The sequence below is a fragment of the Syngnathus acus genome, chromosome 10, assembly GCF_901709675.1.
Source record: "Syngnathus acus chromosome 10, fSynAcu1.2, whole genome shotgun sequence".
NCBI lineage: Eukaryota > Metazoa > Chordata > Actinopteri > Syngnathiformes > Syngnathidae > Syngnathus > Syngnathus acus.
This window is the reverse complement of record NC_051095.1, coordinates 3,726,862-3,741,071: the sequence shown is the minus strand read 5'-3', so window position 1 is coordinate 3,741,071 and position 14,210 is coordinate 3,726,862. Positions and strand designations below refer to the sequence as shown.

Genomic DNA, 14,210 nt, shown 5'->3' with positions numbered 1-14,210 from the left:
GCGCCCCTCCGTAAACATCCAATCACTGTGAGTATGCAAATGAGGCAAGACGCAGCCAGAGAGTGTCAAGTTACAGTCAGCGCGGTAGGAGTTGGAAGAAGCAGTAAAAACTCCACCAAACTCGTCCTAATGACCCGTGATATAACTAATGATTAACGACAACTCAAATAATAGTTAATATAACATTCATATTATATGTCCCCCCCCCCTGAGAGATTGCCACCTTATTGTGGTCAGGGGGTTTGCGTGCCTCAGTGACCCTAAGAGCAATACCAGCAGAAGCTTTAATCTTCAGGTGGAACACCCAAGCTGGACAGGTCTTAGTGTAGATGCCTGACAGAGTGCAATCCACTTCTCCAGGTTGAGATCTGGACACACAGCTAACAACTGCCGTGAAGAAAACACTAACAGTGTGTGTTAAAAATGTGTGTAAAAAAAAAAAAAAGACCATGCCCCCTTCACATTTTTGACTGCCCCCTCTTATGTGCATTCCTAGAATGCATTCCTGATTCAAACCGTGGTAACTAAACTTTTCGGTTCATCCCTACCACACATTTTTGCTTAATTTATAAACAAAAGTCACATTTTTTTAAATAAACTCAACGTATTTGGTTGAATCAAATTTGAACCCGATCTTGGCCTGGTGAGAGCGAATACTATCAAAAGAATGTCAGATATTAGCAGCTTGAACATTTTGTTTTGGGTAAACGGCAGATTCCCCCGGAGGTGCTCCGCTGATGAAAAATGGGTAGCGCTACACAAGAGCGCTTGAATATTGATGTTGTTTGCTGCGGCGGGCCTTGCTGGATGTTCTTCCACATGCTCGAAGACTGTTTGAGCACACAATGTGAACCCCATCTGCGAGAAGACGCAAACAGTGTGCCAATAAGTGGTTAAAACACAAAAGGTGCTCAGTAGACCAAAATCTGAAAACTACACTGATAGTCTTGAAAGTCACTGACTGGTCCTGGTGTGTACACCATATGTAGCCACATACAATTTTATTAATTACTCATTCTTATTCTGAGTATAATGAAAAAAACATTGAAAATCAACTTAGCCACTTGGGGGCAGCATTTAGCTGACAGAAATCTCTATCTTCTGTGTGGAATGACAGCTTCTGAGGAGTCAAGAAAATATGCGTGGACTACTTTATATGTTGCTGCATAGTTTGTGTTAAAATATCCGCGACACTTTGCTTTGGCATACGCTCCCTCCCGGCTTGCAAAGTGTGGATCGGGTCAGCAAATAATGTCACGGTGGCAATGTAGCGCTTTACAGAGCTGCCTCGGCCAATTGGTTGACTTTTCTGGAAGCAACACACCGCCATGGAGGCTTGGCCGGGACGCCGATTTCTAATTGTATTGGGAGCTGCACGTCTCCTGCCTCGTTCGCACTTGAGAGACAAACTGTGGAGATCTTGTACGCCACAATAAAGTCTTACTGGAAAGACCTTGAAAAACGAAATGTGAGTTACAGTCATTCCCATTTAGAAATGCATCTTCAAGACGAATCTGGGGTTTCGGACTTGGTCCGTAGTCTTTAAAGACAGTGACTCTGTGTTAAATAACCGCAATCCTTATTTCTTTATTGCTCAAAACAATACCTTGGTTTTGGGGTTGTTGTTGTTTTTTTTTAGTTGAAGGGAATGTTGGTTAATCAAGCTATTAACATTGGCATTGTGATGATTTGGACCCAAGGGCAGCTGAACAAAACGGGCCCAAGGATTGACCCTTGACGGACCCCCACCATATCATGGCAATTTGGTTCATATGAAAACTTCTAACAGTGTCAAAATAACTCCTTTCCTCCAAGTGGGACCTGAAGTCCTGTTGTTATGATCGGAAAAGATATAATCATCTTTTGGGAAAAGGGCTTAGGGAAGCTTTAAAGGTTACGGAGTGGCGAGACGGTTATTGCAAACAAACAAACAAAAACTCTCACAACAGATACGAAGTTTTTTCGGAACAGTTTATAATTAGGACAATATGGGGGGCTTCATCCCAGCAGAGTGCAGATGGAGCGATAACACGACGCAGTGTGTGTCGTCTGTCATCTTAAAAGGTGTGCTGGAGCTGATAACAAGTGACAGACTGCACTAAATCATATTTCGCTGCACTAACAGCCTCAGATGATTAAATTTACGTCTCACAACTACACTCCCATTCCAAACATATTACTGCAGCCATGCTTTTCACTTGTGGGCATGAAAAAGGGCTTGGGTTAATTTGCTATACGGGGTCCTGTCAGAGAAATCTACGATTATTTTCCGTCACTGAAACACGTGCGTGCGTGCAGCGTCACAGATAAAAAAAAATTGTGCGCTCTTCCCCAAACAGCATCATTTTGGCCTGAATGTGCCTGTTGCCACGGTAACAGCGCACTGTTCTCAAAGTGGAGGCACACACAACATGCACGCACAGAGACAGACATAACACACACTCGTCCGTCTCGGGGCTCTCTCGTGTTTACGTTCCCCCGCATGGTGGTGTGCAGAGGTGTCTCGAGACATAGAAGGAGGCGGGGGCGGGATCACAACTCCCTATCAATCCGCAATAATGTTACTCGTTCCTCAGAGGATAAAGAATATATGCATGTGAGAATATTGTGGTCAAATACTCATTGCTTAAAAAGTTAAAGCTATAACAGTGATGCTAGTTCCATTAGCATATGCATGGCATTTTGCATTGTAGGTTAGCATTAAGCTAGCAGATTTTCCTCACTTATGTGGTTTGATTAAAAAAAGGTGATGAAAATCTTGAAGCCTCTTTTTTAAAGTATTATTCACTGTCTGCCAAACTAAGTTCGTTTGTGAAAGACGTTTTGTCAAATGGCTAACTACAACAGTGATGCTAGTCCCATTAGCATATGCATGGCATTTTGCATTGTAGGTTAGCATTAAGCTAGCAGATTTTCCTCACTTATGTGGTTTGATTAAAAAGAGGATGAAAATCTTGAAGCCTCTTTTTTAAAGTATTATTCACTGTCTGCCAAGCGAAGTTCATTTGTGAAAGACGTTTTGTCAAAGGGCTTGCTTCAGACAATACTAAAATAACCTCAAGCCGCCGAGGGTGAAACGTCAACGTGTCAATCACGGTGACGACAAAAGTTGAAGCAAGGTCAGACCAATTACCGGCCATGCCGGTTCGTCTTCGAACATCCCGTTCTTTCTTCGTCTTCCGCCTGAACGAGCGGCAAGCGTGTCATTAGCCGCACGGCGTCCCAAACAAGCCGCAAAAACGCCATCCTAGTGATCGTCGGGCAGCTGATCGATGAAGTCGCTCAGGCGACAGGCGTGATTGATTCAGTGCGCTCCGTCGGTATTTAAGCAGATACCCTGCAAGGCTGCAAGGGGCATCCTCATTCATCATCCGGCCGCGCGGGAACGTCCTGTCAGTGTTGCGCGGGGGTGGGGGGTGGAGCCAAGCCATAATTAAACAGCTTCACTCGAAAAATCCCCTCAAAAGAACGCAGAATGGACACACCAGCACTAGAGCGTTGTGTTTCTTTGCTCATCTGATTCTAAATATATGACACAGATACCGAGAGGTTTCGTTAATTCACTTTTATTCGTAGGTAAAGACAACGATTACAATTAGAGCTCTCGATATGTAATCATTTCCCTTTTTTTTTTATTATTATTTTTTTTTGTGTCTTTGTTGTTTCAGTTGTGCTTCTAATCTAGGACAGGCTACACACGGGCACCTTCAGTAAATGTAAACTAACACTTTTGCAAAATATTTTGCTTATGAAAGCGTAAACATTTTGGTTGCTTGGATATAACTATATAGCGATTAAAAAAAAAAGAAACATACATCACAGTAACTGACCAGTAGATGGCGTAACGTTAGAAGTATTTGATGACCTGACGAGCAGAGGCTGGCGAGGATGGAGCCAGTGTTCAGGTCGGCGACGGCGCCAGTCAACCGTATACTAGCATGATGTCGAGGGGAGATTGTGGCGGAAGCGGCACTGAAGGGGAGGAAAGGGGGCGGGGCCATGGGTGTTTGAATTTACCATTGGTGCATAGTTATTTCCTCTACACGCTTTAATGCCTCCGTGTTTGTCAATATGCCATTTCGTTTAGAAGCTGTTTTACTTTTTCAACCTCTGGAGGTGCAGCATGGCGGGAGCCGCTTGGAAATTTGCTTGCGTACACACAATTAGGCTAATGTATGCAAGGGCACAAGAAGAATCGGCGCCGCGCCGCTGCTGCCGGGGGTCTCCAGAGTCTCTTATTAGTCCGGCTAATTTCACATCACTTGACAGAGTATTAACGAAGAAATGAATCAGCAGAGCTTCATGGAGGGGGGGGGGGGGCAACACAGCGAGTCTGCCTCACATCGGGGCCTTGTCTCGTTTACACCACGTAAAGTCTATACTCCGACGTGATACGGATTAACGAGCGCTCGCTGATGTTACTGATACAGTAACGCGACCTTTGCCGTGATGACGAGCTGGAATATGGCCCAAACAAACGGTCCCAACCACTATCACACATTCCCAGAATGCACTTGACACGAAAGCCTAATGATTAGAAAGCCTTAACACTTGGCCTCGGAACTTTGAGATGACGGAGAAGGAATAAGTCGGGCCGACGGCATTACGCAGCGCCTACTCGCTCCGTCTTATCGTTGCAAATCATCGGTGTGCTGATAACATTTGATTGCAAGGTAGCGTTGCGCGTGTTTTAGTTTAAGACGAGTGATGGAATGTAGCTCAGGTGAAACTAGTCCTCATCCTGGAGAATGACTAAATAATTACTATTTTACATTGTATATATTATTGTGCGTTTCTACTCTACATCCTCCTGGCTATGTGTATGTAAAAATAAAGCCCGCACCTCACTTGCAGCAAACTAGACAGAATCCCCCTATCCCCTGCTCCCCCCCCACCCCACCGAACAGACCTTCTCACTCTACTCCTCAATCTCAAGGATGAGGTCGTCGCCCTCCAGGGTGGAGTCGGCGACGACGTGCACCGCCTTGATGGTGCCAGACAGCGGCGAGTTGACCACCATCTCCATTTTCATGGCGGAGAGGACGCACAGAGGCTGCCCTTTCTCCACCTAAAAAGGGACAACGGCGTCAGTCAGCACCACAACTTGGGAAAATACTTGCATTGTGGACTTAAGTAGAGTTACACATACTTAAGGAACGTCAGAAGTAGAAAAACTTAAAAAGTAGTTATCATGAATCAATTTGAGCGTTTTGTTAGTGTTGGTTGGAGTTCATCGAGTTTGTTGGTGTTTGGCGTTTGAATGACTTAGTAGAGAGTCATGAAGGACTAAGTAAGGACTCAGTTGGGAGTTAGCTGGGAATTTGTCAATGTTAGTCGGGAGTATGTTGGGGTTGGGAGTTTGTAGTAGTCGGGAGTTTGTGGGAGCTTGTTGGGACTTGGTCAGAGTTAGTTGGGGGTTTGTGGGAGCTAGTTGGGACTCAACTAGGCGTGAGTTGGGAGTTTCTAGGAGTTAGTTTGGACCTAATTAGGTAGTTGCTAATTGTTGCTAGCTACATTGTTGGTAGGAGATTTTTTTATAGGCATTAGTAGGAGTTAGTTGAGTCTGTAGGATCCTTGTTGGAGTTAATTGGATTTTGTAGGCTTTTCTAGGAGTTAGTTTGCTGGTATTTATTCGAGTTTGAATTTTGGAGTTTCTGTCGTTTAGCTTTAGCAAAATTAGCATGATGATGAAACAACTTTTAGTTTTCTATAAATTCTCAATCACAGTACTCAAGTACTTTGTGACATACTTCCCACCACACCCCCAAAAATCTTGCGTGGGCTTGTGTCTGGCAACAACTGACCTTGTCGCCTACTGCCACTTTGACCTCCAATACTTTTCCGGGCATGGGCGCGCCCACTTGACCCTTGATGGACTTTTGGGCCTTGGGATGGAACTTCATCTCCTGGAGGGGAAGATTTCAAGCATCCATCATTGGTACAAATGCGCTTACAGGTGTGAGGAGAAATAGAACGTCATCATCGCAAAGCTCTCTCGCCATTAATACACGTCCTCATTGTTTACTTGGAGCACTTCATCCTCTTTTTACGCCGCACCGATCATTTATCCGTCTCTCTCGTTCTCTTTTCAGCGCAATCCATCACGTCGTACCTTCATGGCGACCGTGTCTTTCACCAGCACAGATCTCAGCTGTCCATTCAGCTCAAAGAAGACTTCCCTCTGGCCGGCCTTGTTCAGGTCACCCAGGGCGAGGGCCTTGATGTGCAGGATCTTACCCCTCTCTAGCTCCACCTGCAGGCCGAGGGCGGAACATAAGACGTTGCCGGACAAACCAACAAAAGATCTTTAGAATTATTATAAAAAAATAAAACCCCCCAAAAAAAAAAAAAATCATTAGTTTTCCTATTATGATTTTATTTTTTTCTCGCTGGCGCCTTGCGCCTTTGCCTGCCAGTCTCATCAAGCCGGCAGACCAATTAAAGCACGAGTGTCACAAAGGTAAACATCAGCATCGACTGGCGTGAGAAGCTCCGGCTTCATCAGCCCCCGCATTGTTATTCTCCACTCGTGAGGTGACAAATGAAATCTCGCATGTGATTGCTTTTCTTTTCAACACAGTCAAGTGCAACGTGCAAAACAGCCAGCTCATAATTTCCCTTTCTTGCCTAAACAGTCAAGAAGCGTGTAATAATGCTCAGAAGATCCTTTCATTGTGTGTCGAGTCGGGCGTGTTTGTCTAACGCCGTGAGCAAACACAGGAGCGGCCTCCAGCGCTAAGCTAACAACACGTTGGGCTCTCGTGGCATCTCTGACTCAAAACAGGTTTGATACTAAACTTGAGGTGACCTTATTAATAAGCTGTCCCGGAATAAGATCATGAAATCACGCACGTGTATGTCCGACTCCATGTTTATGCAAATCTAAGTTTACATTTCTGTCAAACATCGTTAGAATGATACTGAATCACCAGCTCAAAGCCGGCCAAGGGGAGGTTTTTATTAGCCCGTACGTGTGGGTGACTGACAGCGGTGTGGATGCGTGCACACCACATGCCGCATTTTGGACCAGATTTGCGAGGGACTGGAAATGAAGTGTGAAATGACGCCAGAGGCACCTCGCATGTCAACAAGTTGCGGATTTGCAAACTAGCACTTAGAACTCAATCATTCCGATTCGTTCGGTCGTTGGGAGTCGGTTCGTTGGACGGGGGGGGGGGGGGCGATTTAGAGCGCCTCGTTGTTGGCAGCTCTGTAATAGTTATTTATTTATTTTAATATCATCTTTGTAGTGGATCTCAGTTTGGATGGCCCTCAAAATGGCAACAAAAGATGACAGATAAGCCGATGTTGCTCCGTTGTAGAATGGAAAAGTTGCAGAAAGACCATGAAAAGTATATGATTTGCTCTCCGCTCGGAAGACGAAGGGCGCCTTTTTCTTTGCAGTGCCATTTGTCTCCCTCGCCTCCTTTCACAGGCCATAAAGCGACGCTTGTGAAAAAGCAAAAAGTTGTCACTTTTTTGGACACGCTTTCAGTCCGTCTCTCGCTCCTCGCTGCCGCTAATAGGACGCCATCCGGTGGGAATAACCCATCGTCATGACAACAAAAGGCTCATTGTTTCCCGCAATGACTGATGGGAAGCGCAAAGAGCGTAAAAAGCAAGTGTGGTGAAACAATAAAATCCATTGGAATGCTTGAGTGGCGTGTTAGCGCTTCGCACTTTTGGGTCAATAGCATATCTGAGCGATCGATGCAACTGTTGAATCTTTGATAACGCGGCAGCGCCCGAGTGCTGCTCCTTGGGTCCCGAGCAATATAAAAATCAATTAACATCAACCTGGTGCCCTGCTGCCGTCAAATGACGCACGCGCGCCTTTGGCCCCGCACGATAACGTGGCGTGCGCGCGCCGAACCCGTAATGAAAATATTGATATTGTGGGGAAAAAAGAGGAAATTATTCATCAAGGCGGATGTGAATGTGTTCATTTCACATATGAGGACTAAATGTTGCTGCAGGTGCAAATAAATAAATAAATGAAGACTGCCTGCCTGACTGGAATGAAGATGTGAACTACTTTGTTAACATGAGGGAGAAAGTAGGAGGAGGGGGGGCGGGGGGAGGCGCTTGATCGACTCCAGAGTCGATCGAGCTCGACACATGAAAAGCATGCGACACTTTGGGCAACCACTCATTTATCAGCCCACTCACACTTGTCAAGGCACTTGCTACAAACAACAACAATCCCAATTACTTCCTCTTTGGGTCTTATGGGTCAGAGGTCAAGGGCAGTGGCGGTTCTGCTGAATTCTAATTAAAGTTGAAAGCTTCACAGTGTGGAACATTACCTCAAACTCCTCGGCGATCTTTGGTCCATCCAGGAAGAGTCTGGTGCTGAGACAGTCCACTGGCCCAAAGTTAGCTGCAGTGGAGGACAGATAATAGTAAATATGTTGCATAAAGATGTGTGTGCAGGATTTGTATAATCTTCTATAAATTAAGAAATAAAATATTTCAAAAACATCAACAAAAAAAAAAATATATATATATATTTTTTTTTAACACATCACAATATGAGACAAAATTATATTACATTAAATATTAATATATATTATATAAAATCAATCAATAAATCAAATAAAAAACAAAATATAAAAAAAAAACAAGAAAATAAATAAATAAATAAATAATAAAATATTTCAAAAACATCATCATTGGCCATCCTAACCCACCAGTGAATTCCTTGAACTCCTGGAACACCTTGGGATACATGGCTGCTGACATGACGTCTTCGGGGGTGATGTCATCGCCGTGCGCCGCCCGTAGACCCTCCTCCAGGGATTTGAAGTCCATCGGCGGCAGCGAGGCGCCGGGGCGGCCCTCTATGCGGGGGAGCGACTTGAGGACCTAGACAAAGTGAAGACTTGTTTGAGTCGTTTTCTATTGAGCTGGGAAAAGGGCCGAGACGTTTCATGTCAAAAGGAAAACCCTCGTGGGATTCGCAAGACTTTGCGATGTGTTAAGAGCTGGGAAAGTTCACGGCATACTTCTCGCCTTTCCATGAAAGCTTTAACCTGACTTTGACTTGGACCATCATAAGAGAGCAAAGAAATTCAAAATCGCTCCTTCAAAGCATTTCTGCTTCCGTGTTGCTAAAATTACATATGAGCAGGTCCTCGCCGAGGCGCGACGGTGAGCTATTAGTCACGCGCGGCTTTGGCGGCAGCTGACTCAACGTATGTGTCACGTCGACACTTCAGAGACGACCGTGCCGCTGAAGTTCCCGTTTGTTATCGACGCCGCGTCCTCGAGAGGTACCTCGAACAAATGAAGACAAAAGCAGTTTGCTTGCTCGTTTGCAATTATTAAAGAGCGCACTCCCACGCAAGGTCCATGAGTTCATTCTCTTCAAAGATATGTTTAAGAACAAAACAACAGGGGCCACTTTTCTTTTTTGGGGTGGGCGCATTTGCATGAAGAGAAAAAAAAAAACTAAGAAAAAAACAAACGCTGGACTGATGTCGTGTGATGTAATGTGCCCGCTAACTATTTTTGCCGTCATAAAGATGCCATATCTTGTGCTTCGCGTGCACAAAATGCCCGCAGCTTGAGTGCAACGAGCGGTGGATGACATCACCCTGATGTGTGTGCAGCAGCAATTCGGAGATGTTAACCAACTAAGCCCAAATTTCTAAAAAATATATATTTTTAACACATTACAATATAAGACAAAATTATATTACATTAAATATTAATATATATTATAATTATGTTATATATGATATATTTTAATATTATAATGTTATATTACATTAAAACATTCCTACCGCCCCAAAACAAATCAACGGATTTTTGTTTCTGTTTAAGTTAAAGAAGTCAAGTATTGTAAAAAAGTCAAATATTCCGCCCTTAATTAAAAAAAAATTCTAAGCATTAAGTGGCCCCAAAACATAAATTATTGCATTTATTTTTTGAATGATTGTCAGATTAATCAAAATTGAACTTAAATATCGGTATTGGCATCTACCTCAAGTAAATAAAAAAAATTATAATATCTCATTTACTCATTATGAGTCTCTGACACACTTTTCAGCTTTTGTTGATTGTCGGAGGAAAAGTTGACCACAAAATGAAAGAGGAAACTAATGCAAGCGCTGCTGTACTAGACCACAGCTCACACTCACACGCTGACCACCGCACCAGGCATGCGTAGTACTTTTAAAACAGACATTGAGTGTTCCAATTCATTGGAATGTTTCAAAAGTGACTTTCAATAAAGCACGTGGGGAGTGTAAAACTAATTTGAAAATGTTTTAATAAAATCTATTTTGTGGATTTTCCCATGTTGTGGAGCGCGTGTGTGCGTATAGGAAGAGGTTGGATTACCTTGGATCGAAAGGGCTCCGGGAATCCTCCGTGCGGTATCCCAACGTAACCCTGAAGAAATTCCACTACGGACAGAGGGAAGGAAAGCTCATCGGCCCTCTCCTCCACCTCGGCGCGGCTCAGGTTGTTCTGGACCATGAACTGAGCCAGGTCCCCTACAATCTTGGAGGACGGTGTCACCTGAAGGACAACACATCGACAGTTGAGCGCCGCGCAGAAGGAAAACAGATTGTGATGCTAATCATTTGCATAACGGCGATGAGAAGAGTTTTTCTGGACAGGCACGCAAGTATCGGTGGCATCCGTTACCGAGGACGAGCGCATCCGTCTCCCGTTGCTAAGTGGGTCACAAAAGACGAGCAGTTGACTCAGCAACAAAAATGAAATTGGCTCTCGCAAGACAAAGTTGCAGAAGTGAACGGAATGTTAACTTGACGTTTCACTTGATGCCATGAGGCACCGGCATCCAAGTGTTGGTGACAGGTGTCATCTCCGGATACCTTACCAAAGCTTTTTTTATTGGTGACTTCGAGCCAATTAAATGGTCTTTTCCCTCTCCCTTTTTGTTTTTGAAACACTTGTTTGCAGGAATGCCCGAGGTATCGGAAGAGAAGGCTAAAACCTTCACTGTGGCCATTATGCGAGTTTAGCAAGTATAAAAAAAAAAACACTAAAGTCAAAGCGTGACCGTGCATCCCAAGTTTCCCTTTCTCCAATGTTATCAGCATTTCCTAAGGCCAATCTTTGCTTATTTATTGCAAAGTAAAAGGACCATTGCCTTTTGTTTTCTCATGTGTCTTCAAGAATCATGACTTTCTCCCTGGCTGCTTACTAGCAGCATTTGTCATAACACTAAAACACTCCCTTTCTTCACTTACAGACCTCTTTCTTTCAATTTTACAACCTGTTGCAGTAATAATCCACAACACTGTCGATCCCTACTTGCTTTTTGGTCTAGATGTGTCTTTTCATGCACTTCAATACGGACGAATTGTTGACAGCGGCGACACACTGTGCTCACTCGTCACTCTCATCTCATTTGTCACCCCGCGTGCACTTCAACGCCCCCATTTACACACTCTTGGATTTGCTCCTCATACACGTCAAGTACTCGACCCACTCATCATCTTAACATGCGCGCGCGCCTGTGTTCGTTCTCGACCAGCGCCTATAATTCACGTGCACACACACGAGGGAAAAAGTATTAGTACCAAAGAAAAGACACACACAAACACACACACACATTTAATATATATAAACACACATATACATGTTATAAATATATACACACGTACACATAGTTTATATATACGTATATATATATATACATATATACACATATACATATATATATTATATATATATATATACACACATACTTTATATATATATATATATACATACACATATACATATATATTTATACAGACACACACAAACACACACGCACACACACACACATTTAATATATATAAACACACATATACATGTTATAAATATATACACACATACACATAGTTTATATATACGTATATATATATATACATATATACACATATACATATATATATTATATATATATATATATACACACATACTATATATATATATATACACATATACATATATATTTATACACACACACACACACACACACACACACACACACACACACACACACACACACACACACACACACACACACACACACACACACACACACACACACACACACACACACACACACACACACACACACACACACACAATATATACATATATACACACATACACCTTCACATAGTATATATAATATTTATATATATATGTACATACACAGTGTGCGTGTAAGTGTGTGTGTATATATATGTAAATATATATATATATAAATAAATAAATCACGTACATGTTCATATACTGCGATGTTATCGCTCTTTTACTTTCACCTCTGCTAGGTATTTCTGTTCTTAATACCTCCGTGCTTCCTCTTCCTCCTCCTAAAACCCACCCTGAGGATTGTGTTCATCTTTCTCACTCCTTTGTGTGTGAGTGTGTGTGTGTGTGTGTGTGAGCACATAAACAACTCTCTCGCTTTTTACAGCGTCAAGGGAGCCAGGCAGGGAAGTGGCGGCGGTGAAGAATGGTACCTGTCACCGGAGGAGGAGACGGCAGACAGGCGCGATAACGAGACACTGGGAGAGCCGGCCGAAGTGGGGGAAACGACGCGAAGATTAGAGATACGAGCCCAGAGTCTAATCAAAATGAGGGCTAGACAGACGTCTGAGTCGGGACCAAATGGAGGCGGCATGCAAGCGGCAGGCGATGATGGAGTGAAGGAAGAAAAAAAAAAATAAATGGGAGCGAGTAAAGTCAAAGGACTGTGACCACGTGCAGTCCTGCAGCCGGTGCAAGAGTGCTGAAAACGTGTGTGTGTGTGTGTATGTGGCCTCTAATTACATAAGGAAGCTGACAGAAAGATAACGAGCGAATACTGACAAATACGTGCACAAATTGTCGCTCTATTGCAAGGCACTTCACAGAGTGAGCAGGAAGACAGGCCTCACTGTTGCGCAACTGAAACCGGAGGCAATTTAAAGACTAAAAAGTGGTACACTTCAGAATAGCTCCGATGAGCTTTATTGTCATCGCACCACAGGGTGCAATGAAATGGAACTGACACAATCTGTCCAAAAAGGGAGCACAGTATTGATTTGGGGGCAAAAAATAAACAAGAACCCAGACGGAGCTCCTTGTAACTCCAGTTACAAGTTTTTGGTTGCAGCTCATAATTAAATTCACTTGCCCTAACACACAGTGTAACAGCAATGCTATTCGTTAGCCCGTCTATGGTGTTCCCAATTATGTGTTAGCATTAAGCTAGTAGACTTAGAGGCAAATTTATGTTTTAACTACAGAATATATGTTGAAATTTAACCTGATATGTCGACCATGTGAGCCCGGCACTACACTGTTCATCTTCATGTCTCACCTTAATGAGGTCTCCAAGTAGCTTGTTGGCTTCGGTGTAGGCCTTCTTCACCTCCTTGAACTTGTTCCCCAGGCCCATACTATGCGCCTGTGGTCACACAATAACAACAACAACAAGGGCGAGAGCAAGATGGAAATTGTGGGTCAGCTTCTGTTCTAATGTTCTTTTGCCCATGGAAAAAAACTGCACTGCGCCAGAAAGACAATCATGGACAGCTCAAAGTGTGTCGGAGCTGTCCATAGTGCTGAAAATGTGCTTTCTAATGCAGTGGTGCTGAAACTAAGTCTCACCATCATTGCGACGCCAAAAACACAAGTGTAGTAGTCCTGGGTGGTGCTAAGGCCTGGAAACTATTTTTGTAAGCTACTATGATTTGCATAGTTTAAAAATTAGCACTGTGCTTAAAACAAGTAAAAATAAAAAACTATATCGAAAACAAATAGAAAATGCAATGCACGCAGCAGTTACATAACAACTGTACCTAATTAAATGTTTAAAAACACATCGAGTACTGGTAAAAGTTAAACACAACTGACCTGTCCTTAGGTGGCGATTCTTTCATATACCTCTAGAGGGAGCCAGTGTACCACTAGTACACTTCTGAGAATTACTGTGACCTCGCAGTCACTATGATGCAGTGCACTGCAATACTTTGTCTGAACTGACATTTATGTAGTGGCTCTCTTGTGAAGGTGTGGTCTGAAGAGAGCAAAGACATTTTCTGCACTTTGTGTGACACATCAACATGTCTTCTGGTGGAAAAGCAGCTCTATTATTAGACTGTCATGGCTGGGCCTACAGGCGTACAGTGGGGCCTGTGTTTACATCAGTTCAATTTCACAGGTCAGCTGTGAGACTAAAACGTCATTTCGCTTCA

The 14,210-nt window shown here is 43.4% G+C and overlaps 1 protein-coding gene across 1 annotated transcript in view; it reads right to left on the bottom strand.

The window, feature by feature from the left end:
* Positions 1-3,645: 3,645 nt before the first annotated feature.
* Positions 3,646-14,210, bottom strand: part of LOC119128085 (pyruvate carboxylase, mitochondrial-like) — a 114,199-nt gene continuing 103,634 nt past the window's right edge. The window contains exons 21-27 of the mRNA XM_037260201.1: positions 13,334-13,420; positions 10,345-10,524; positions 8,691-8,865; positions 8,307-8,380; positions 6,113-6,253; positions 5,805-5,906; positions 3,646-5,068 (exon numbers count right to left, since the gene is read on the bottom strand). Of these exons, the coding sequence (XP_037116096.1) occupies positions 4,919-5,068; positions 5,805-5,906; positions 6,113-6,253; positions 8,307-8,380; positions 8,691-8,865; positions 10,345-10,524; positions 13,334-13,420 (909 nt within the window). The 3' untranslated portion in view covers positions 3,646-4,918. The remainder of the gene's footprint in view (positions 5,069-5,804; positions 5,907-6,112; positions 6,254-8,306; positions 8,381-8,690; positions 8,866-10,344; positions 10,525-13,333; positions 13,421-14,210) is intronic.